This window comes from Clarias gariepinus, chromosome 8 (assembly GCF_024256425.1).
Source record: "Clarias gariepinus isolate MV-2021 ecotype Netherlands chromosome 8, CGAR_prim_01v2, whole genome shotgun sequence".
NCBI classification, from domain to species: Eukaryota; Metazoa; Chordata; class Actinopteri; order Siluriformes; family Clariidae; genus Clarias; species Clarias gariepinus.
This window is the reverse complement of record NC_071107.1, coordinates 12,374,057-12,397,506: the sequence shown is the minus strand read 5'-3', so window position 1 is coordinate 12,397,506 and position 23,450 is coordinate 12,374,057. Positions and strand designations below refer to the sequence as shown.

Genomic DNA, 23,450 nt, shown 5'->3' with positions numbered 1-23,450 from the left:
GATGACAGTGCTAACCACTAAGCCACTCTGTCTCATCTACTCATCTCCATGCGATGTTTTTGGAATTAGGACAAAAAACCTTGAGAAACCCGGGGGGGATCGTTATGGGGCAGGGAGAATATGCAAAACAGGATTAAACCAGGGTGCCTGAAGCTGTGAGGTGGCAACCCTACTTGCTGCACCACCATGCCACCATAATAATATTATAGCATATCAAAATATTAATGTATTCGTTTATTCATTGTTTCATTCCTAGGAGATCAGGCTTGCAGACTCATAGGTCATTTTGCAAACACTACATCTTTATCCTCCCCTGTGTTTATGTACTGGCCAAAAGAAATAAAGTTGTGAGTACTGGCAGCAAAAAATAAGGTTAATTTACAAGCATGCTGCGTTATGCTCTGTAACATTGTGAGGAGCTTGATATATTGACAGAGCCTTGAAATAGAGCTTCTGCCCTTTCAAATGGTTGAGGCTCTTGATAGGATGCCCTTAGGTTGGCTTCTGCTAGAATTGTACCAGGGACATCTGATAGGATGGAGAGTCCAGGGCACCCAGGTACAGATGTCCTGACAGAGATATTGTATATTTGTTGATTGACATGTGCATAGACATGTAGATGGCATGGTTGGGGAAAGAGATGACTGCACTCCCCCCCCCCCCCCCCCCCCCTGGTTTAGTTGTATCCAATTCCTCCCCGTCACTAGGGGGCTCCCACATTAAGGCTACTACCACACATTTGGAAGGGGCGAAGACTCACGTATTTACTTTGAACCACGTGACGCCAGGCGAGTGCATCTTTTTGAACTGCTCGCTCACACACCGTTGGGGGCGGCATAATCCACTATCCACTCCTTCCGCTTGCGTGAGCTCACAGACGCCCCTCAAGGGCCAGTATTGAAACACTATCAGGAAAATGGTTTAACAATCAACAGTGCTCGATACAGTGAGATGTTTTTCAAAGAGCTGAAGAATCAACTTCGGATTAAACGCAGGGAGCTACTATCGAGGGCCGTTGTGATCTTGCATGACAATGCACGTCCTCACACTTCTGTCCATAACAGTTGACACTCTGCAAAACCTTTGTGTTAACACATCCTCCCCATACTGTAGCCCTGTTCGCACTTCATCTGACCATCACTTGTTTGGTCCCCTGAAAGCAGCCCTACGAAATTGAAGATTTACTTCTGGTGAAGACGTGAAGACAACAGTACAGTACATTTGTGGCTCGCAGCTCAGCCTAATTTTTTTTTTTAAATCAGTGAATATAAAAGCTTGTTGAAAGATGGACAATTGTATTAAGAAAGCAAGGAGAATAATTTGTCTAAAAATTATGTATTTGTTTTTTCTAAAAGATAATTATAATAAAGTGTACCGCCAGAGTATGGATAATTTTTTACTCATCCTAGTATATTTTAAATGCCTCCGTCTCACTGCTGGGCAAAAAATGTTTGCCAAGCAAAAGTATCTAGTGCTTCTGTGGTAGCAAGACTAGTATCTATAAACATAAACTATAGATTCCAATGGGAGCATGACAACACAGCACCTAACATCGGTGCAACACAAGGAAGTGAGTTCCAGGGTTCTCAGTTTGACTGCTGTTGTGTCTGTGTTTCATCTGTTTTTCCCATGTTTATTTGGATTTCCTCTGGGTTCTTCAGGTTCCTCCTCCATATGCTGGCAACTCCATGTCCTTACTTTTCCTCAGTATAAATGCATGTGTCATTTAAGCACATCTAAGGTTCACAAGTGTCAAATGAAGGGTGTATTCCTGCCTTCTACCTAGTGTTAGGTAGAAGGCAGGAATTGGCTAGTGACTAATGGATCAGTGTGGATCAACACACACTGTGCCCTAACCTAACTGTAGACCACCAAGGTGGTCTATCAGAGTAGATCTGTTCTGGCCAGTTGACTTACAAATAACTTGAATTACAGCAATTTCTAGTGCACTTCTTACGTTAGTGCTGGTGCAACACACACACATACACACAAACTGCAGCGTCAGATAGTCCATCACCGAAATAATATCTGGTCAGCAGTGATGCTCTGGTGGTAATTTTCCACTGGAAGATGAACTGAACATGGGTGCAATCCACCAATTGCATATTTACTGTTTCTTTATTTTAAAGGAAAGCATAGGTTTGGTTGTCAGGTAGGTTTACGTGTTTATTCCTTTAAATAAAAGTACATCTTCTGGCCTACCGATGAAGCAATGGTAATGGTAAGATTATGCCAAAATAGCTAGGCAAGCTGGTTAGCTGGTAAATGTACAGTCTTATGAATAGGATACTTTTCAGTTATTTAAATGAAAGATTTACACATCTAGTGTTTGTGTTTGATATTATTATTATTATTACAAAAATCTTTTATGCATGTTATATTTTTATGTGAAGGTCATTTGGCTTTGTCAATCAGATGTCAATCAATCAGATCATTTTTCCACTGCTTATATGACTAAGAAGTGATAACGTGAAAAAAAGAAGGAGCATTGTGATTTCTGAATGTATGAACTCCTCACCCACAGGGATGGACAATGCCCATACTAAGACGGTCGAGGAGGTGTTGGGGTACTTTGGAGTGAACGAGTCCACAGGTTTGAGCAGTGAGCAGTTGAGGAAGAATCGTGAGCGATGGGGTCCCAACGGTACATCATCTTTACACATACAACTATAATACTGTTCTAGACAATCCAAACACTCTAAGTTCTAACGAATTTAATCATTAATGGTTTTCATACATTGATGAATGTGAAGTATAAGACATGATAAGCAATGTAATGGACAGAAATTAATGTTAAACTCTTCTCTTTTCTTTTTAACTGGATTTTTCAATTCATCATGCAGAATTACCAGCAGAAGAAGGTAAGAAACTGATGATGATAAGGAATTCTAACATTTTCCTAAGTCGCTACTCAAGTCCAATAATATTTATTAATATGAGTATTTATATGAGTAAATGTTCTTTATGTACACGCTTAAGTCCGATTTTTCAGTTCACATATTTACATCCTAATATTTTTTATATTGTTCCTCATGTTTTATTGTGCAAAAAAACACCATGCAAAAATGTAAAGCTTTAATCATAATGAAATCATCGTCAGTATCACATGTAACTAAGATATGCCTCTAATTCACTCAAGCTGCACCCCTCATGTCTGAGGTCTGAATAAAGAAGTGCAAAATACAATCTTTGCTGCTGACATGTACTGTAACTTAACTCAGAATATGGTGTTTGGTCTTTTAAAAGCCTGGCCTATTGATTTGTCTGGATAATTAAAGGTTTTGTTAGGGATTTGAGCTGATGTGTGGCCTGAATGAATTTGTATAAATCTCTTAAAGCAATGCTGATATGATGCTTTTTAATCCTTCACCTCTTTTGAGCATCTCGTTAAAGATTTTGTCTGGCTCATATAGTAACCTTCCTTCTTTTAGGAAGACTTTCCAGATAAATTTTAAAGAGTGGTTGTAGGGATTTGCCTATTTAGCCACAATAGAATTTATGAGGTTGGACACTGATGTCGGGTCGAGTCGGCCTGGGGAGCAGTCGGCATTCCGGTTCAGGGCTCTGCGCAGGCCACTTGAGTTTTTCCACTCCAACCTTGGCAAACCATGTAGCATAGATCTCACACTGTACAGAGCAAGATTGTAACGGTAGGACATGTTTGTGCCCCTTAGTGGCAGTGAAGGAAACTGTAATGCTACAGCACACAGAGACATCCTATACACTTGGGTGCTTCTATTTTGTTGTAACAGTTTAGGTAAGAACTATGAATGGGTGTGAAGATGAAATGTCCACTGATTTTGGCCATTTAGTTTAAAAAATGCATGCTTTTAAGAGCATTAGGTTTAGAGTCTATGCCTTCAGCTTAAAATCACGTTAGTGATACCCTACATAATGCCAGTGCATTAATAGACCATTAAAACACCCAAGTATGAAAGCGAACATTATTATAAAAACTTCAGTACATCTTTTTGCACCATATTGTACAGTGTATACCGTATGTGCAAAAGTTTTGAGCCTGCTTCATTTCTATATATTTAGCTTTCAAAGAGTCAGACTTTTAAATGGAGTCATGAGAAATAGTTCCCTAAGGAGTTTCTTGGCTCTCATACTTGGAAAGTTTTTGGCTCTAATTTTCAGCCCGGTCTTTGTACCTGACCAATTTCAAAGGAATGATTTTGTCACACAGTGACCTATCAATCATTTAAGAAAGGTCTAACTTAGGGTGTGAAGTGCCGGCAAGGAAAGGAGTGTGCAGTGTTTGATAAGGTTAGGAACAAGCTAGAAGTGGCAGTAGAGATAGAAACATAACATGTAACACGGTGCAAGTCCAGAGACGTGGGTTACGGGTTTCTTGGGAAATAGGAAATCGATCAGCAATTTAATCTGTGCTTTAAAAGTCAATGCTGAGGTAACTGTCGTATCGTACACCATTACAAACTGTGAAACCCCACCTGTATAATACTGTAACAAACCCACAGTAATACACCTAAATAGCTAATTTAGACTCAACATATAAACACAGCAACTATGTTGAAAAGTGTCTTTGTTGCTCTGGTTTCTCTGATTTTCTAGGGAAGAAGAGAGATCTTTGTTGATGTTCTCCTAAATCAACCCGTCTCTCCCTCTCTCCTTATTTACAGGGAAGTCTCTGTGGGAATTGGTGCTGGAGCAGTTTGAGGATCTGCTCGTGCGGATTCTGCTGCTGGCAGCCTGCATTTCCTTTGTAAGCACTAATGGGACCAACACATAACAAGTGTGATGCTGAAATGTTGTTCTCCTCCTAACCGACCAAACCAACCCCCTCTTTTACTGTGCATTTAGTAATCTAACGAGCACCATCATGAGCATTATCTGCTAATTGTTACAGTATATTCTGACTATAATACACTTGTGCTCTTTCTGCATTATTCATCATGTTTTCGGGAAGGACTGTAGATGATTCAGTCATACTGCTGCTGTCATCCCCACACACCGTATCTTTTCTCTTCTGTATTTCTGTCTTTCTTTCTTTCTTTCTTTCTTTCTTTTTCAGTTTGCAATTACACTTTGCATATTCTTTACCATTTTTAGATTTTTTTAATATAGGGTTTAGTTTAATTCTATTTTATTGGTAACTTTTGTAAATCTGTACATTATTGGTAATTTCTTTTATTTTTGATTGGAAATTCTATCTTTTTAGGATTTGTTTTTTTACTGTAGTGAAATCTTTCCATTTTAGTTCAAGGGCAGTCATATAAGCACTTCACTGCATATCATACTATGTATGGCTGTGCACTTGGCAAATAATATTTGAGTTTGAATTTTATTCGATTTCATGTCTGTCAGACTCTGGCCTGGTTTGAAGAAGGGGAGGGCACCATCACTGCTTTCGTAGAGCCTTTTGTAATCCTCCTCATCCTTATTGCTAACGCCATCGTGGGGGTGTGGCAGGTAGGTGTGGCAGGTATGTGGCAGCAGCACAACGCATAAAACCTTGCAGATGCAGGCCAAGTGTTTCGGTTAATGTTCACATCATACATTGGAATAGAGAGAAGTGGGATGTGACGGATTGTAGCATGGTTGAAGCCAGGTTTGAATATTTCAGAAGATTTTAATCTCTTGTGATCTCTCCACACAATGCTTTGCAGAGTTTATAGAGATTTGGTGCAACAACAAAAAAAGTGAGCAGCACTACTGTAGATAGAAGAACCTTAATGATGGAGAATGACGAGACTGGTTTTAGCTGACAAAGAAGGCTACAATACCTCAGTGGAAGGCCATATCTGGTTTCACTTCAGTTATAACCACCATTATTACAAGTATGTCAGGATGCAGAAAACTTTACACTCACCAAGTGGAAGACCATATCTGGTTTCATTTCAATCAGGGAAGACCAGGAACCTGAAGGCAGACTGGCTTTACCCGAACTGGACTGATAAAGATCAGATAAAATATGGACTTGTTCTGTAGAAACAGCCCAACTATTCTACTCTATCTTCACTCATTAACAAGATGTTTTGGCTTACTAGTTTTTTTCTGTGCAAACTCTGAAGATGGGTCTGTGTAAAAATATCACAGAAGAGTAGCAGATGCTAAAATACTTTAACCAGCCAAATCTGCCACCAACAACCATATCCTACCTGAAGTCACTGAGATTACAAATATTTTGATTGCCAAGTAGTTTGTTGTGAAAAAGTAAGACAGTTGTCCTGTATCTCCATGATCATATGCATTGTGCTGCTATTACACAACCGGATAACTGTACAGGGTACAAGTGTTTATATTAAAGTGAACAATAATTGTACATATATATGTCATATATATAAGTACATCATTACTGTATATTTGTTTAGGAACGCAATGCAGAAAATGCCATTGAAGCCCTGAAAGAATACGAGCCAGAAATGGGGAAGGTATACAGACAGGACAGGAAGAGCGTACAGAGAGTCCGAGCCAGAGACATTGTGCCTGGTGACATTGTGGAAGTGGCAGGTAAGCAGAAAATTTGCACATACTATCCTCTGCTGTGTGTGTGTGTGTTGAAGACCCTGTCTGATTACCAAGAACATAAATTTAGGAGAATAGAATGCTAACACAGGCAAGAGGACAATCTAATGAATGAATGTTTGGTCAAATATTTGTAACTATTCTTAAATATATGATTTAATTTTAACATGAATTTCAATAGTAATGCTTGATTCTTTTGATTCTTTATTCATTTATTTTGATCAACATCACATTATGTATTAATGTATACATTTTAGTGAAATTATATAAGTGCACATGATGTACACTGCCAAAAGGTTGCACTAAAGTACCTCCTGTGTCAGAATTTTACATTTCAAAATGTTTTTTAAATAAAGAGTATCATTTGTCTTAAATAGTATAAGACAACACATGGACTGTCTTAGAAATCCACTGATTGGCTTTTATTGTCATTTCAATCATATATAGTTCAGTGCACAGTAAACGAAACAATGTTTCTCCAGGACCAAGGTTGTATAAATTAACAACCTAAATTAACAAAAAACCCGCTAAGAACTATACGAAAGACAAAAAGACAGCAATAAGGTGCGTGTGCAAATGTGCAAACAAGAGCAACAACACGACACAATGCGATACTCTGCGGTAAATGAGTTGAGGTAATGCAAGTAAATTGTCAGTGAGATGATAGATGAAAAAGAGTAAACATTTTTTGTTGAAGTAGCAGCAAAAATAGAAGAGTTCTTGCACTGCTGTTATTCTCTCCAGGACTGGTGATATAAAATATAGTAATAAGAATAATATAAAATTTGCGACACAGTAGTTTAGTTCTTAGCACTGTTGCTTTGCACCTCCAGGTCCTTGGTTCTATTCCCGCATCGTTAATGTGTGCTTAGAGTCTGCATGTTTTCCCTGTGCTTGGTGGGTTTCCTCCGGGTTCTCCGGTTTCCTCCCACAGTCCAAATCCATGCAGAGTAAGCTAATTGGCATTTCCAAATTGTCATACAAAATGGGAATAAATACAATGTCCACCACTGGCCTCCACAGTCCCTAGTTAGACTACAGAGGTTCCTAGATGGATGGATGGAATATAGAATTATAGCAAGCCAAATATGAGATTATTAAATCTACTTCACAGAACAGATTATGTACTATTTTAAAGTGTAAATTTCTTGTTTTATTGCAAGATTTGAGAATTTTTTTTTTTAATATTATGCTTAAAATGTAGTCTGCACTGTCGCCTTGCATCTCCAGAGTCCGGGTTCACAGATTAGGTTAAGTGGCCTTCCCAAATTTAGCGTGGTGTGTGAATGAGTGTGTGAGTGTGTGTATGTGTGTGCCCTGCGATGAATTGGCACCATGTCTCGTGCCCTAAGACTCCTGGAATAGGCTCCAGGCTCCCCGCAACCCTGAATACAGAATAAAGTTGTATAGAAGATGAGTGAGTAAGTATATGTGCATGCATGTCTGCAAGTTGAAATAACATTGTACAGCATCTTCAAATATTCAAAATATCAAAACATTGTTCAAGATTTGCCAGTAATAGTCGAATAAGATACGACTGGTAAAAGAGCAAAAATATATTATTATGCTTGAAGGCATTTCACACTAATTTGAAAAATATTTTGCATATATAAATATACTAAAAAAATGTAATCAGTAACATTTCATTTAGCAGACGCTCTTAATCAGAGCGACTTACATTTTTATCTCATAATACATCTGAGCAGTTGAGGGCGTTGCTCAAGGGCCCAACAGTGGCAACTTGGTGGTTGTGTGGTTAGAACCTGGGATCAGCACCTGGGATCTTCCGAACCGTAGTCCATTACCTTAACCACTGAGCTACCCCAATGCAATGCATTTTTTTTTATATAAAACAGGAAGCTGCACTGTGTTGATAAGACACTTATGAGGCATTTTTTTTTATCCTATCATTAGTGTAACAGTCGAAAAAGCGTTTAAAAATTCTCTTGAAGACCCTCGGAGTCAGTCTGGCAGTTGCAGCTGGAGAGCATCGCTGCCATTACATGAGATCGCCTTTTGTTTGCTTTCAGAGACCTGACAACATTGCCTGCTCACGATCACTATAATCACAAGTGTCCATCTCCAGGAGGCCATAAATACACTTTTGAAAAACGACCCAGTGTTTTCTTAAGCAAGTGGTGAAGCATTCCTATAATTTTGCTGGCTTGGTTGACCAGAATAATTGCATGTGTTAATTTTGTAATATATATTTGAAAATATTATATATCAACCTATTAAGTGAGTTTAAAATATTCTTTTAGTGTATGCAGAACGGGTTAAAGCCCAGGCTTGTGATTAAAGGCATATTATTGAAGGTCTATTCTAGGAATCCCAGAGGTCATGAATAAAAATAAGTTTGCCATTCTTTTTTTTTTAATGTGCTTTAATACGGCCATCATGGTTCTGAGTGCTGGGTGGATTCGGCTCTTTTACTGTGTAGTTGTCATTTGGCTGACTCCTAAAAAAATGTAGGGAGGCATGAGTAAAATGTAAATGGTGCATTTTGTTTCTGGCTTATGTGTTTAAACTCTTCAAGTTGAGACAGACGTTTTAATGATGTTCTCATGGATTAAAAAGTGAATTTGTAGACGTTTACTGCTTTACATGATGTTCATGTTGCAGTCTGCAATGTAAAAACACTAAATATGTCATCCGTTGCAGTGTAGCTATATACTGTAAAGGGCATAGTTTAATGTCGACATTTATCTCATAAACTTATCTTATTTAGTTTACATAGTGTAGCTAGTTTAATAATCATTTACATAGTTCCTGCCTTAACATGCTTCAGGGAATTATTTTGCATATTCCCTGTTGGGACTCTCTGTCGGGCCTCTCTGTGTTGTAACATAAGCTATATCACTCAATTCTGTTATTCTGTAGTGTTTACATTCCACATTCTATTTGCATAAGCTAATAATTACAAATTACCAGCACCCCTGAAGGCTGTGTACAGCCACTGGAAATGTGCTGGAAAAAAGTACATGGCTTCTTAGTAAAGATAAAAAGTGCTACAAAGTTTATAATGTAGTTTCCATTACAGTGGTATATTTAAAGACATGACCACCTTGATTAAAAAAGGTTTTCAGGTTCTAGCAGAAGGTGGAGGGTTGATCTGGGAAAGCCTTGCAGATGGACAATTTTTGATGTTCTTGGTATGTCTACTGTAGTACTGTAAGTATACTGGACCCTCGCTATAGGAACACCCCGGCTTGCAAATTTTTGCCTTACGAACCGAAGGTTTGGCTGGATTTTGCCATTTTGTGAAGCAGTTTCGGATATGAGTGTGTCACGTGTGTATACTGTGTACTGTGTGAATGCGTGTGTAGGGGTGCGGGAGTATTGTGTATTGCTCACCGGCTTTATTAGTCAATCCGGGAGCATGATCATAAAAAACACTGTCCTGCAATACTGTCCCAGTGGTGAGTAATCAGAAGGATTCACATTCTTGCTGAGTGCCCGGAAAAAAATGGCGATCGGTCTTAGGTGTATAAACAATGGAGCATGCCTTTCCTTTAAACATGGTCAGCTGACCTCCTTGTGTGGTCAGGGATTCCCTTTGTGATTTGGAGAGAAAGCCTCAGGAGCCTCGAGAGTAAAAATGCTGAACCATAACACAAATGGCCGGTGCCAAGAGGCATCATAAATTAAGGTTAAGTGAGGTTTAATGTCTATTTATTTCATATTTTACTTCATTCACTTGTCACTTGATTGTTTTTAAATGCAAAAATATAATTATAGTATTGGAAATTGGTAATATTTGTAAAAGTTTTGGGCGGCTGGAACAGATTTTCTGCATTTACATTGTTTCCTATAGGAAAATGCGTTTTGCAATACGGAATTTTGACCTAAGAACTCACCTCCAAAAGGAATTAAATTTATATGCTAAATATTTTGTCTTATTTTGTTACAATTCTAAACAAACTTGGAAAATAATTTGTTTCTAAGACTGTGCTGCCTGTCAGTGTGTAAATAGTTTAGAGTGCACCACTTGTAGGATTATACAGGAACAGCAACATTTCATCACCTCAAATGCAAAGATATATAAATTAAAAAAAATTGTGATACATGACTTACCACACAAAAGAAAATGTCTCTCTGGAAGATCACAGACATTTTGACAGCCAGTATCAGATGACACGATGAATCAGTTAGTCTTGTGTCCATTCCTCTATGGCACATGCCTAATCAAAATTTTTTTTATCTAAACATAAAAAACACACTAACTAGCAAGTCAAGTATCTTATAATATACCAAACCCCACAATATTAGCTTCAATGGTTTTCATGTAGTGAAATCTGCATAAAGTTTAAAATCAATATTATTGTTTAAATAATTTTTTTTAATTTTTTTAGGGACATAATAATGATTTTGTCTTACCCTCAATATGAAAGACCACGATTTAATCCCTTTGCCCTTTTTGCAGTGGGGGATAAGGTTCCAGCAGACATCAGACTGACCTCCATTCGTTCCACCACTCTGAGAGTGGACCAGTCCATTTTGACAGGGGAGTCTGTCTCGGTGCTCAAACACACCGACCCTGTCCCTGATCCACGTGCTGTAAACCAGGACAAGAAAAACATGCTCTTTTCTGTAAGTGTGTATACATTTGTAAATACTATAACTAGTATTTGAATGTGTGTATATAGAGTGCAATGATTTTCCTGAGACAGTTTGTTATTGTGCATGTGACAGGTTTATGTGTTGTGCTGTGCCATGTGTGTGTGTGTGTGTGTGTGTGTGTGAATTGAACGTACATGTGTGCTGAATAAAACATCAGACATGTTTTTTGCTCCTACTTGGTTGGAGAAATGATGTCACTAGCACTTTCATACGGATAAGGACCAGGGTGCACCAGCCTCAAAGACCACACACAAACACACTCCAAAGCTTCCATTACTCCCCTCCAGCTGAGAAGCTGTAATGGCTCTTGAATGTCATAAAAGCACACCATTAGGTGGAATGTTTAGACCTCCGACTATGGTAGTGTTACAGGTGCAGTTTGTATATTTTAAAGTGTAAGTAAGTATTGATGTAAAAAAAGAAGCATACTTAATATAAAAGTGATGAATGCAATGATGTGCAATGAAAAGCACTTGATTCTTTTTTGTTCCTCTGCATTATTTGTGCCTGTGTGATGTGCTCCTCCTGTTTTCTCAAAACCTGGGGTTTTTGATTTGATTTGATTTGATTTTGATTTGATTTGTAAATGTGCAGCAGGTTTTCAAACTCCTCGGTCCTCATACTCATCTGCAAACTATTTGTACTTGTGCGAGATGAAATGCTCTTTCCACTAGGGGGCAGAGTTTGAGCCCTGGTCTTTTGTGTGTGTTGAATCCCAGGGCACAAATATTGCAGCAGGGAGAGCAATAGGTGTCGTAGTGGCCACCGGGGTGCAGACAGAAATTGGCAAAATCAGGGACGAGATGGCAGCTACAGACCCAGAGAGGACTCCTTTACAGCAAAAATTAGATCAGTTCGGAGAACAACTCTCAAAGGTAGTGTGCTCCGTTTATGTTCACTGTCACTTTCCTTCTCCTGCCTTTTGCCATCCGACACTCTCAAACACTTAATTAGCCTTTTTCTCAGTTTTCTTTATAAGTAAAGTTTGCAATATGATTTCTCATTTCTCACGTCTGCACAATTCTACACATCCAGTAGACACAATCCTATTTCCTATAACACACTATTGCACTCATGATGTCGTGAAATAATGCAGAAATCTTATCTTTCTGTTTCGTTTGTGTTATTCCTGTAGGTGATCACAGTGATCTGTGTGGCAGTATGGGGCATTAACATCGGACACTTTAGTGATCCTGTACATGGCGGCAGCTGGCTGAGAGGAGCTGTGTATTATTTTAAGATCGCCGTGGCTTTAGCCGTAGCTGCCATCCCAGAGGGTATAAAATACATTACATCTCAACGTCTTTTGAGCCCTTTTTTGCAACAAGATTGTAATGTAAACTTAGACCATATACAAGTAATGAGTCTAACTAGCTGCTCAATGCATATGCACACATAAAGACACATTCATACTGTGCAGACTATTAGACATATACGTAGAATGCATCATCATGAAGAATTACCAATTACATGACCTCATTCTACATCTTTTTTTCCCTCCTTTCTCTCTTTCTCTTTCTGTTTCTCTGTCTGTCTTGTAGGTCTTCCTGCTGTAATCACCACTTGCCTGGCTTTGGGCACACGTCGGATGGCAAGGAAGAACGCTATTGTTCGCTCGCTGCCTTCTGTGGAGACTCTGGGCTGCACGTCAGTCATCTGTTCTGACAAAACTGGCACTCTCACTACTAATCAGATGTCAGTATGCAGGGTGAGACAGACAGTTTAAATTCAACATTACACTTTAGTAAAAATTGTGTTTAAAGGGCATATTGTGTTCACCACATTATCAAACCTTTTTTTTTTATTTTTTTTTTAATCTATCTCAGAGGTATATATGCCTGGACCAGAAGTTGCACACTTTAAGATTGATAAAAAAATATTATATCACATAATACTTATATATATATTATAAGGTATATGACTGAATTTATCGAATGGAATTAAGAAATATACTATACAGTGCATGGCTACACTATACACTTTCAATTACAAGATTGTTGTAAACTAGTTAATGACAACAGCCACAGTTACAGTATAGAGAAAAATTTGGCTGCAGTTATATGACAGTGCAAAACAGACATCCCAGAAGACATGAAAAATATCAGCTTGCTATTGAGAGGTATTTGCGACTCTGCCCTCTAGTGGAGAAAGCTTTCAGTTTCTAAAAATGCGCAGAAGATACAGTATTTATTGAAATGTGTGCAATTATGTGTCAAGTCTACCCCGACATTAAACATCTCCCAGTTTGCAGTTGTGTAACTTTACCTGCATTTTCTTTAGTTTTGTTACATGATTGTTACAACCCTATCAGTGTAAACATCTGAAGGATCAAATTCTCTGTGAACTATTTCAAATGAAACAAATTCTGATACTGATAAAATAAATGTTTAGTAATACAGACTGCTTCTTAATTTAATTAATGTGTTTTCCGGATAAGCGCATGACCGAAAGCAGGAAATGAATAACCTATAAACTGCTCTGTTTACAAACACCTTGTATAACATACATATCATAACAGAATGCCTTAATGATACTTATTAACTTCATTAACTTTTATGTGTGTGTGCATGCATGTCTGTGTGAGAAGATGTTTGTCGTGGAGAAGGTCACAGGCGAGAGATGTGTTCTGAATGAGTTTACAGTGACTGGATCTACTTACGCACCTGAAGGAGATGTGTGAGTGATTGTAACATTTACTTATCACATACACACACACACACACGTGCAAAATCTGACTAACCTCAATGTAACTCACATTGCTTTTGTATCTGTGTCCTATTTATGCTTTAAACGCAAAACAATTTGTATGAAATTGTGAACTCTTAAAATCTTTGCCAAAACACACTTTTCTTCTTATCACTGAAGTATTTTCCTCTGTGCATAGATATAAGGATGGTGTAGTGGTGCGCTGTAGTCAATATGATGCCCTGGTGGAACTGGCTACAATCTGTGCCCTGTGTAATGATTCCTCTCTGGACTACAATGAGGTGTGTACATGTGCACACATACACATGTATAGGCAATACTGTCCAATTTAGAAATTCAACATATGAATATTTCATCAGTGCATTTTGTAGCGTTTTTGCCCAAAACACAATTAAATATGAAAGTACAGAATTATAATGATGTTATGATCATTATACTGTAGATCATTACTACTGTATAATGGTGATTAATGATTACTTAGGCACAGCATATTCTCTTCATTTCTTTCTTTCTCCCTCACGCACAAAATTCATGCCTCCACAGAGTAAATGTGTGTACGAGAAGGTAGGGGAAGCTACAGAAACCGCTCTGTGCTGTCTGGTGGAGAAGATGAATGTGTTCGACACAGACCTGAGGAGTCTCACCCCAGTAGAGAGGGCTACATCGTGCTGCTCGGTAAGAGTGGGTGTGAGTGGGTGATGCTGGATTGGAGAATGAGTGTGTGAGTGGGTGAGGCTGGGAGAGGGTAGGTGAGAGTGAGTGTTAAAAGTATTGTTAATCACTGTCTATCTCACTGGGTGTGCTTTCAGGTGATAAAGCAGTTAATGAGGAAAGAGATAACACTGGAGTTTTCTCGAGACAGAAAGTCCATGTCCGTCTTCTGCTCTCCAAACAAACTCACCCGCTCTGCCACAGGAGCCAAGATGTTTGTTAAGGTCTGTTTGTCTTTTCTATTCGTGTCCTATAAATACTAATGTTTGGATTAGGTATCCAAGTTGTTGCTTTCAACCAAACCCATGTTGATGACAGTAAAAGAAAAACGTAAAAACCTAAATATTTTTATTTACACTTTTATTTCACTTTTAGCTGTCTATTTGATCCGTAAGATTGGTCTCTTTCCGCCCTCCTCTACACCACAGGGGGCACCAGAGAGCGTTCTGGAGCGTTGCTGTTGGATCCGGGTTGGCAGTGGGACAAGGGTACCTTTGACCTCTGACCTTAGGGAACAGCTCTTAGGCACAGTAAGAGAGTGGGGCTCAGGTCGTGACACCTTGCGCTGCCTTGCCATGGCAACCAGAGACTCACCGCCTGACCCCCGAACCCTAAACCTGGAGAACTCATCTGCTTTCTCTGAGTATGAGGTAAGTGAGACAGAGCAACATGGCCCATGAGGGTATTTAAATTTTTTTTTTTACATTGCCGGTAATTCTAAACAGTTTTTCTACAAGGTATCATATTCCTATATTACATGCCTGCTGACATCATGTAATACCTGGCGGATCTCATGCTTAAAAAAAAACTACATTCCCAAACTTCTGAGTGTGTTTTGCACCTTTGAAATCATCAATCTGAAATCATAGCAAAGCTGAACTGCTACCTGTTCTATTCTGATTAACATGATCTGACAAAAGCTGCTTGATTTACCAGGAAATAAATAGTCTATGGCATTTGGGCAGGTTTAAACAACCAGCACCTCGACACACAGGCGGAAAAGATATGAGAAAAAATAATGAAACAAAATTACTTAGAATTTAAAAGTAACTACACTGTACACTGGCAATGGCAAGAAATTGAATGGGTGATGCATTTATTGCTAATACACCTCCTCAAAAAAGGTCATCCTTGGCACTCCCAATCCGTGACTAAACAGAAGAAGGGGCCATGCTCATACACATCCGTAAAACTAATTCAAGAAATGAGATGGAACAGCATCTGCATCACAAATTTACACAGAATATGGACTTGTATCAGCAACATGAGTGGATCATACAGTAATCTGTAAAGATTGTTGTAATCTGCTGTGCCCTAAATGTCAGAATTCTATGTATTTATGGAAGTGCAGGCTTGTTTATAAAAAACTGTTATATTATATTATATTAAAAAATAAATAAAAATGAGACAAATAAGATTGATTGATTATAAGACGCAACTCTCACATCTTTGTTCCATGTTGCTTTTAAAAAAGTATCAGAAATTCAATTTCTACAATTGAATTGTACATACTGTATATGTACAGTATAGGATTTGTTCTTCTCCTACAGTCGGAGCTGACATTTGTGGGGTGTGTGGGGATGTTGGATCCCCCGAGGAAGGAGGTACTCAATGCGGTTCGCATGTGCAGGCAGGCTGGGATACGCGTCATTATGATTACTGGTAAGTCTGCAATACACGGGTTCTAATATTACATCACTATAATTGTCATGTGAAATATATGAAATAACTGTAATTAAAGTGCTTCCACTTACAATAACGTACAAGCTTTTGTTATTAGATAAATACACAAAAGGGGATTTTCAAAACATGAAAATCACATCTTGTTGCGTCCAAGTCAAACCGGAATTTTGATTTTGCAGGATAACAGAACACAGTTACGAGAGTAAGAACTACTTTTATTTCTCTATACAATCCCCTGCTACACTAATGCACTTATTCTACTTATGCTTTAATGATCCAAACATGTGCAAATATTTTAGTGCGAGGTAAGGACAGTGCAGGGCATGTGGCAATAAGTTCCTGTAATACACAAGTGGTGTTCCTGAGTGGTTGTGTGTAAAGACAGATGGGCAATCTATTGTTTGCCTTCATTCAGAAGACTTTTTACCACCTGGTTTGACTAAAACGCCCCTTATATGGTGAGGGGAGGGAATTTAATGGCTTCGCATCTCAGAAGGTTTGGGGTTTGAATCTCATGTCCGGTCCTTTGTGCTTGAAGTATGTTTGTTCTTTCTGTGCTTGGTGGAGTTTCTGGTTACCTTCCCACAGGACAGACAGGCAGTCCAATTCCACATTGCTCAGTTGGGTGTGTGAGTGCATCTGTTGTCCTAAGTTCCTAGGGCTAGGCTCCAGGTCTCCTATATTAAAGATAAATATACTGCAACTAAATAGCTAAAAAAATAACACTAGCTACATTAACTACAATTTAATTGAATAATCAATACCTCCTGGCAGTTTACAAACCAGACAGCCCTCTACAGAATGACGGAATTACATGATTAATTGGTCATGATAATGTTATGAATCTTGTGTGTCATGTACTGTCCAGTCTGCAGACGAATGCACAACAAAAAAGCCACATACAGCAACTTACACATTACACAATGCTCATTTTGTAAATGAATACCCTATTTGTAATTGTCGTCTGTTTTTACTTGTCATTCAGGCGACAATAAAGGCACAGCCCTGTCAATTTGCCGACGTGTTGGGATCATTACAGAGCAGGAGGAAGAGGAGGCAGAGGGCGCACCCTTTGGTGGAGGGCTGACCGGACGAGAGTTTGATGAATTGCCACCCCACCTGCAGCGCCAAGCCTGCCACACTGCCCGCTGCTTTGCCCGTGTTGAGCCCACTCACAAGAGTCGCATCGTAGAGTACCTACAGAGCCTAAGTGATATTACAGCTATGGTAAGTATGAAAACATTTTACACAAACATCAGTCATTTTTATGTGTGAAATCTACGAGGTGCGTTCAAGTCAAACCAGGACTTGTGATGAATTTCTCATTAATGGTGGTTGGGGATTTGGGGAACTGAGAAACCGGGTTTGAGCCCTGTTGTGGGTGGGTTGCCACACTACCAATACTACCCATCCACTGCATGCAGTGCTGGTCCCAAGCCCAATTAGAAAAATAGGAAGGATGCATTAGGAAGGGCATCTGGCTTAAAACTTCAGCCAATTTGTGTGCGGATCTGACGGTACACTGTGGCAACCCCTTGACGGGAACAGAAGGCTGTACATTCGAGCACTCAGCAAGTAGAACCCCTGACCCTTGCGTGTCACCAACTTGTGACAGAGACGCATTCAGGAACATTATTTGCACATTACAGGAACTCGGCTGGAAGTTATTGCTATATCCCCCCTATTGTGCTGATCTTGTTACTGAACTGTTTTCACATGTTTGGTTGATTAAAGGAGTAGCAGGGGATTATATAGAGTTAGCTGTGTTCTATTATTCTGCACAATTAAATAGCCTGGTTTGAATGATTCATTAATGTGTAGGTAATATTTTAATGTTGATATTTTTTACTTCATCTTTATATATTTTGCATTTGTTGAGGTTATTTCTTATTTACTTTATTTATTTATTTCTTATTTACTTTATTTATTTATTTAAAAATTGCCTGCCTTGACATGCATATGAACTTGAGTGACATCCAATGCTTAGTCCATATAGTTTATTATGATATTGGCCCAACCTTTGCAGCTATAACAGCTTTAACTCTTCTGAGAAAGGCTTTCGACATGGTTTAGGAGTGTGTTTATGGGAATTTTTGACTATTCTTCCAGAAGCGCATTAGTGAGGTCAGACACTGATTTTGGACAAGAAGGCCTGGCTCGCAGTCTCCGCTTTAATTCATCCCAAAGGTGTTTTGTCGGCTTGAGGTCAGAACTCTGTGCAGGTCAGTCAAGTTCATTCACACCAAACTCACTCATCCATGTCTTTCTGGACCTTGCTTTGTGCACTGGTGTACAGTCATGTTAAGCATGAAAGTGTCATGGTATGCTGAAGCATTAAGAGTTCCTTTTACTGGAAGTAAGGAGCCGAGTCCAACTCCTAAAAAACAACCTCACACAGATGTACAAAGCAAGGTCCATGAAGACATGGATGACTGAGTTTGGTGTAGAAGAACTTGACTGGCCTGCACCTAAACCCGATAGAACACCTTTGGGGATGAATTAAAGCGGAGAATATGAGCCAGGCCTTCTCGTCCAACATCAGTGTCTGACCTCACAAATGCGCTTCTGGAAGAATGGTCAAAATTCCCATTTAAAACACTCTTAAACATTGTGGAAAGCCTTCCCAGAAGAGATGAAGCTGTTATACAGTAGCTGCAAAGGTTGGGCCAACATAATATTAAACCCTATGGATTAGAAATCGGCTGTTACTGAAGTTCATATTCATGTAAAGGCAAACAATAAATATGTTTGGCAATGTAGTGTATATGGTAATATACTGGCTAATATAATAATACACTTTTACACTCGTGTCTCAGACGGGTGATGGAGTGAACGATGCCCCTGCTCTGAAGAAGGCTGAGATCGGTATAGCCATGGGCTCTGGGACAGCGGTGGCAAAATCAGCGTCTGAGATGATCCTAGCTGATGATAACTTCTCCACCATAGTAGCTGCAGTGGAAGAGGGTCGAGCCATCTATAACAACATGAAGCAGTTTATCCGCTACCTCATTTCCTCTAACATTGGAGAGGTGGTGTGGTGAGTACTGTACCAAGAGAAAAAGAAAACATGATATTACCACACACATATTATCCTTCTATCCATGGTACTTTCCAGTCAGTGAGATAGGCTTCCTGAGATAGGCTTTGCATACAACATGAAAAAAACAGATCAATCTTTTTAATTTGATATTATCCGATTTCAGCATTCATTCATCTCGCTGCCTTATACTGGTCAGAGTTGCAGCGGATTTGGAGTCATTCCTGGGAACAGTGGGTTTAAGATATAAATATACCCTAGATGGAATGCTAGGGCACCATACACACACCAACTCTTACACACACACTGACACAGCTTGGGGCAATTTAGAATGGCCAGTGTTAAAAATGCAGGCATTTTTTGTTTCAGATTTTGTCTTTATCTTTTGAAGCTGTGCAAACTTCATTTGCTTAGAAATAAATTAAAGATTTGACTTGTTCCTATGGTATGGAATAGGGGATTGCTATGTACCTGTAAACATATTTAGTGTTAGCAATGTTAGCTCAGAGGTTAAGATGTTGGACATTGGATTACTACAGTAATCAGAAGGTCACAAGGTCAAACCCCAGCACCACTAAGCTGCCACTGTTGGGCTCTTGAAGACGCCTGTTAATCTTAACCTGCTCAGATGTTCAGTATAATGACATAAATGGAGGTTTTTCTGAATAAAAGTGTCTGTCAAATACCAGAAATGCAAAGGTACATCTAGTGTATCAAAGAATCTGTTCATCTCTTTCTACTTTGTGTTTTATCCAGTATTTTTCTGACTGCTGCTCTGGGCATGCCTGAGGCTCTCATCCCGGTACAGTTGCTATGGGTCAATCTGGTGACAGACGGCTTTCCTGCCACTGCCCTCGGCTTCAATCCCCCTGACCTGGATATCATGTCGCGGCCACCGCGGTCTCCCAAAGAGCCCCTCATCTCTGGCTGGCTTTTCTGCAGATACCTCATCATTGGCTGTGAGTGGACATTGTATGGCAATTTAATTCTGATGTAGCTGGCATCATACTAATTAAAGTATGGAACAAAAAAAAAAAAAAGCAAGGCGCTATCTTTTTATAGAAATAAAGGTGGCTCCAAAGGTAGTCCAAATTGACAAGGACACACAATATCCAAGATTCATGTAGTCATTGAAACGTCTTACATTGTCTTAATTTGAATTATGGGGTTTAAATAATGATGATATCATTTAATGTGTGTGTTAATTTAATGATATCATTTTGATGTGTAAATTATGATTATTTGCTATTGTTTTGAACATTGTGTGCTGCTGATCATTCGTACTGTAAATATACACTGAATATTAATCTGGTGTTTATGCTTTCGAGACGATAGGTTGATTTTTTTTTTTTTACTTGCTCTTTCTTGCTACAGGTTATGTCGGAGTAGCTACAGTGGGTGCTGCGGCTTGGTGGTTCATGGCGGCCCACGATGGACCGAAACTCTCTTTCTATCAACTGGTCAGAGAAACAACTTAAAATCATCTCAGCATGATATTTATTTATTATGATGAAATGAACATTTGTAGTTAGAGGGTTTTGTTCTTTATATTTTAAGTGGTTTCATAACAGTACAGGTTATATGTTTTCTCCATCTTTCTATCAGTCTCACTATCTGCAGTGCAGTGAGGGACATTCTGACTTCGCAGGAGTTCAGTGCTCTGTGTTCGAGTCGCCGTATCCTATGACTATGGCTTTGTCAGTTCTAGTCACCATAGAGATGTGCAATGCCCTCAACAGGTACGTGTGTTGGGAATTAGAAATACCAATAACAGTCCCCTATATGGCCAGTCGAAACCGAAGTGCAAGCCTTGTTTGTTCAGGCTTAGTTCAGGCTGCAGAGATTTGTGTTAACCAGCTTCTGCTACAACAAATTCAGTCCAAATTGGGTCTGAAAATTAGCTGCGAAGTTGAACTGGGTGTGTCTGGGCAGGTCTGTGGAGTCTGACTTCTGCTATTACTGGACCCTAGAATCCTAGAATTAATAGTATGATTGTCCTGTTATTATTCTAAATGGAAAAATTGTTTCAGTAACCATTGTTTACCTATAAATTACAGGTCAAGCTAAAATGTATATTTAAAAAAAGCATATTTAATAAGAGTAAAATACAACCAAACAGACAAATATTGCTGTGGCAAGTAAGGTGTCAGATAAGTATGCCAGGTAACAGCCTGTAGCTTATGCATATTCCTTTCTGTTTACTTAAATAATGAGTGGAACATTAAACTGGTGGGAGTGTAGGGGTGTTTTGCCATTTAATATGTTCATTAGTAAATTTTGTTAATTGTTCTTGTTTCCGCAAAATCAGTGATAAGTCAAACCGGGACTTTTGATTGTGCAGAATAGTCGAAAAACAGTAAAAACTAGGGATGGGAATTACCATGGACCATCCAATATGATTGTTTACAATAACCAGATGCTGATTTGATTTTTAAGAGTTTGTAAGTATTACAATGTATAAATATGCCAATTCACTCATTTGCTCACTAACTCATTCTCTAAAGCATCTATCATTTACAGGGTCTCAGGAGGCCTGGATCCTGTCCATCACAAAAAATATATATAGTAGGTTTTGAAGTCAGTAGGCCGACACATGAATTGCCACACAAAAGAATCATGATATTAACTGAAAGGTGGGCCTGACTAAGGTGGCTCGGAGGTCATCGTTCACTGACAACATTTGCCCTATTAAAATGTTTTACTGCGGCTGAAAGTCTTCTGTAAATGTCATTCGTTTTACGCCTTTATTTCATGAGAAATTTTATCACAAGTCCCGGTTTGACTCACCCCTCGTACGTTCAGTTAGCATCCTTACAAACATAATCAATTCAATTCGATTTTATTTATATAGCGCTGTTAACAATGGTTTCAAAGAAGCGTCACAAAAATGAAAGAAATTTAAAAAAAGAAATTTTTGGAAGTGTGTATGTGAAAGAAAAATGTGTGTAGATAATAATGAGATGAATGAATGAATGATGAATGAAATGTCTCTAATGAGCAAGCCAAGGGTGACGGCGACAGTGGCAAGGAAAAACTCCCTGAGATGGCAATAGGAAGAAAACTCATCCTCATTTGGGTGATAACAGATAGAAATTGTATAACATCATGTGTGTTATGCAGCTGAAAGTACAGTACAATATAACAGAAGTTCTTTAAATTAACATGAAGTCCAGTTCAGCATAGGGATGAGTCAGTAGGTGCAGAGGGCAGATGGGGTCTGGATCACTGGGAGCACAGGAGCAGCATGTGTAGCTCCAACTATCATAAAGCAGAATCCAGCTGGAGCTGGGCCTTCTCTGGATGCCTCAGGAACGTCGCAGGGTTGGCTTTTGTCTACTGAAGCTTGCACAATCTCCAGATGTCTCGGGATGGGTAGAAAAATACAGAACAGATGGAATGAATAAAGGATAGATGTACTGGAGTATGAGGTTATGGGATGAGTTACGTGTATGCCAGATTAAAGAGATGCGTCTTAAGTCTACTTTTAAACTTGGAAACTGTGTTTGAACCCCGAACACTGTCTGGATGGCTATTCCAAAGCTTTGGAGCTAAATATGAAAATGCCCTACCCCCTTTTGTAGATTTTGAAATTCTGAGAACTACCAGAAGTCCAAAGTTTTGTGATCTTAAGGAACGGGGTGGATTGTACTGTAGTGTATCAGAAGACTGGTTAGATATGTGGGAGCTAAGCCATTTAAAGCCTTGTATATAAGTACAGTAATACTATTTTGTGATTAATTCTAAACTGAACAGGTAGCCAGTGCATGGATGATAATATTGGGGTTATATGATCATATTTTCTGGATCTAGTGAGAACCCTGGAACCTTGTTTATTGAGGATGCAGGACAACCACCTAGTAATGCATTACAATAGTCCAGTCTGGAGGTCATGAATGCATGAACTAGCTTTTCTGTATCAGATATGGATAAGATGCTCCTAAGTTTGGCAATATTTCTAAGATGGAAAAAGGCTGTTTTTGTGATATAGGATTTTCAAAGGACAAGTTACTGTCTAATATTATCTCCAGGTCTTTTACTGTTGAGCTGGTAGTAACAGTACATCCTTCTAAACGCAGGCTGAATTGTGAAAGCTGTTGTGTACTGGTTTTTGGGCCAATAAGTAATATCTCTGTCTTATCTGAATTTAGTAAAAGAAAGTTATTGGTCATCCAATCTTTTATGTCCTGGACACACTCAGTTAGTC

At 38.9% G+C, this 23,450-nt stretch overlaps 1 protein-coding gene across 3 annotated transcripts in view; it reads left to right on the top strand.

The window, feature by feature from the left end:
• The window catches only part of si:dkey-28b4.8 (sarcoplasmic/endoplasmic reticulum calcium ATPase 2), a 29,967-nt gene that overhangs the window by 2,064 nt on the left and 4,453 nt on the right, over nt 1-23,450 (top strand). For all 3 annotated transcript variants that reach the window (XM_053501773.1, XM_053501772.1, XM_053501771.1), the window contains exons 2-21: nt 2,525-2,644; nt 2,844-2,861; nt 4,644-4,726; nt 5,329-5,433; nt 6,336-6,474; nt 10,913-11,079; nt 11,829-11,984; nt 12,245-12,386; nt 12,651-12,817; nt 13,697-13,785; nt 13,994-14,096; nt 14,359-14,490; nt 14,625-14,750; nt 14,955-15,176; nt 16,077-16,188; nt 17,195-17,436; nt 19,026-19,246; nt 20,003-20,205; nt 20,621-20,706; nt 20,852-20,985. In XM_053501773.1, the coding sequence (XP_053357748.1) occupies nt 2,527-2,644; nt 2,844-2,861; nt 4,644-4,726; nt 5,329-5,433; nt 6,336-6,474; nt 10,913-11,079; nt 11,829-11,984; nt 12,245-12,386; nt 12,651-12,817; nt 13,697-13,785; nt 13,994-14,096; nt 14,359-14,490; nt 14,625-14,750; nt 14,955-15,176; nt 16,077-16,188; nt 17,195-17,436; nt 19,026-19,246; nt 20,003-20,205; nt 20,621-20,706; nt 20,852-20,985 (2,765 nt within the window). In that variant the 5' untranslated portion in view covers nt 2,525-2,526. The remainder of the gene's footprint in view (nt 1-2,524; nt 2,645-2,843; nt 2,862-4,643; nt 4,727-5,328; nt 5,434-6,335; nt 6,475-10,912; nt 11,080-11,828; nt 11,985-12,244; nt 12,387-12,650; nt 12,818-13,696; nt 13,786-13,993; nt 14,097-14,358; nt 14,491-14,624; nt 14,751-14,954; nt 15,177-16,076; nt 16,189-17,194; nt 17,437-19,025; nt 19,247-20,002; nt 20,206-20,620; nt 20,707-20,851; nt 20,986-23,450) is intronic.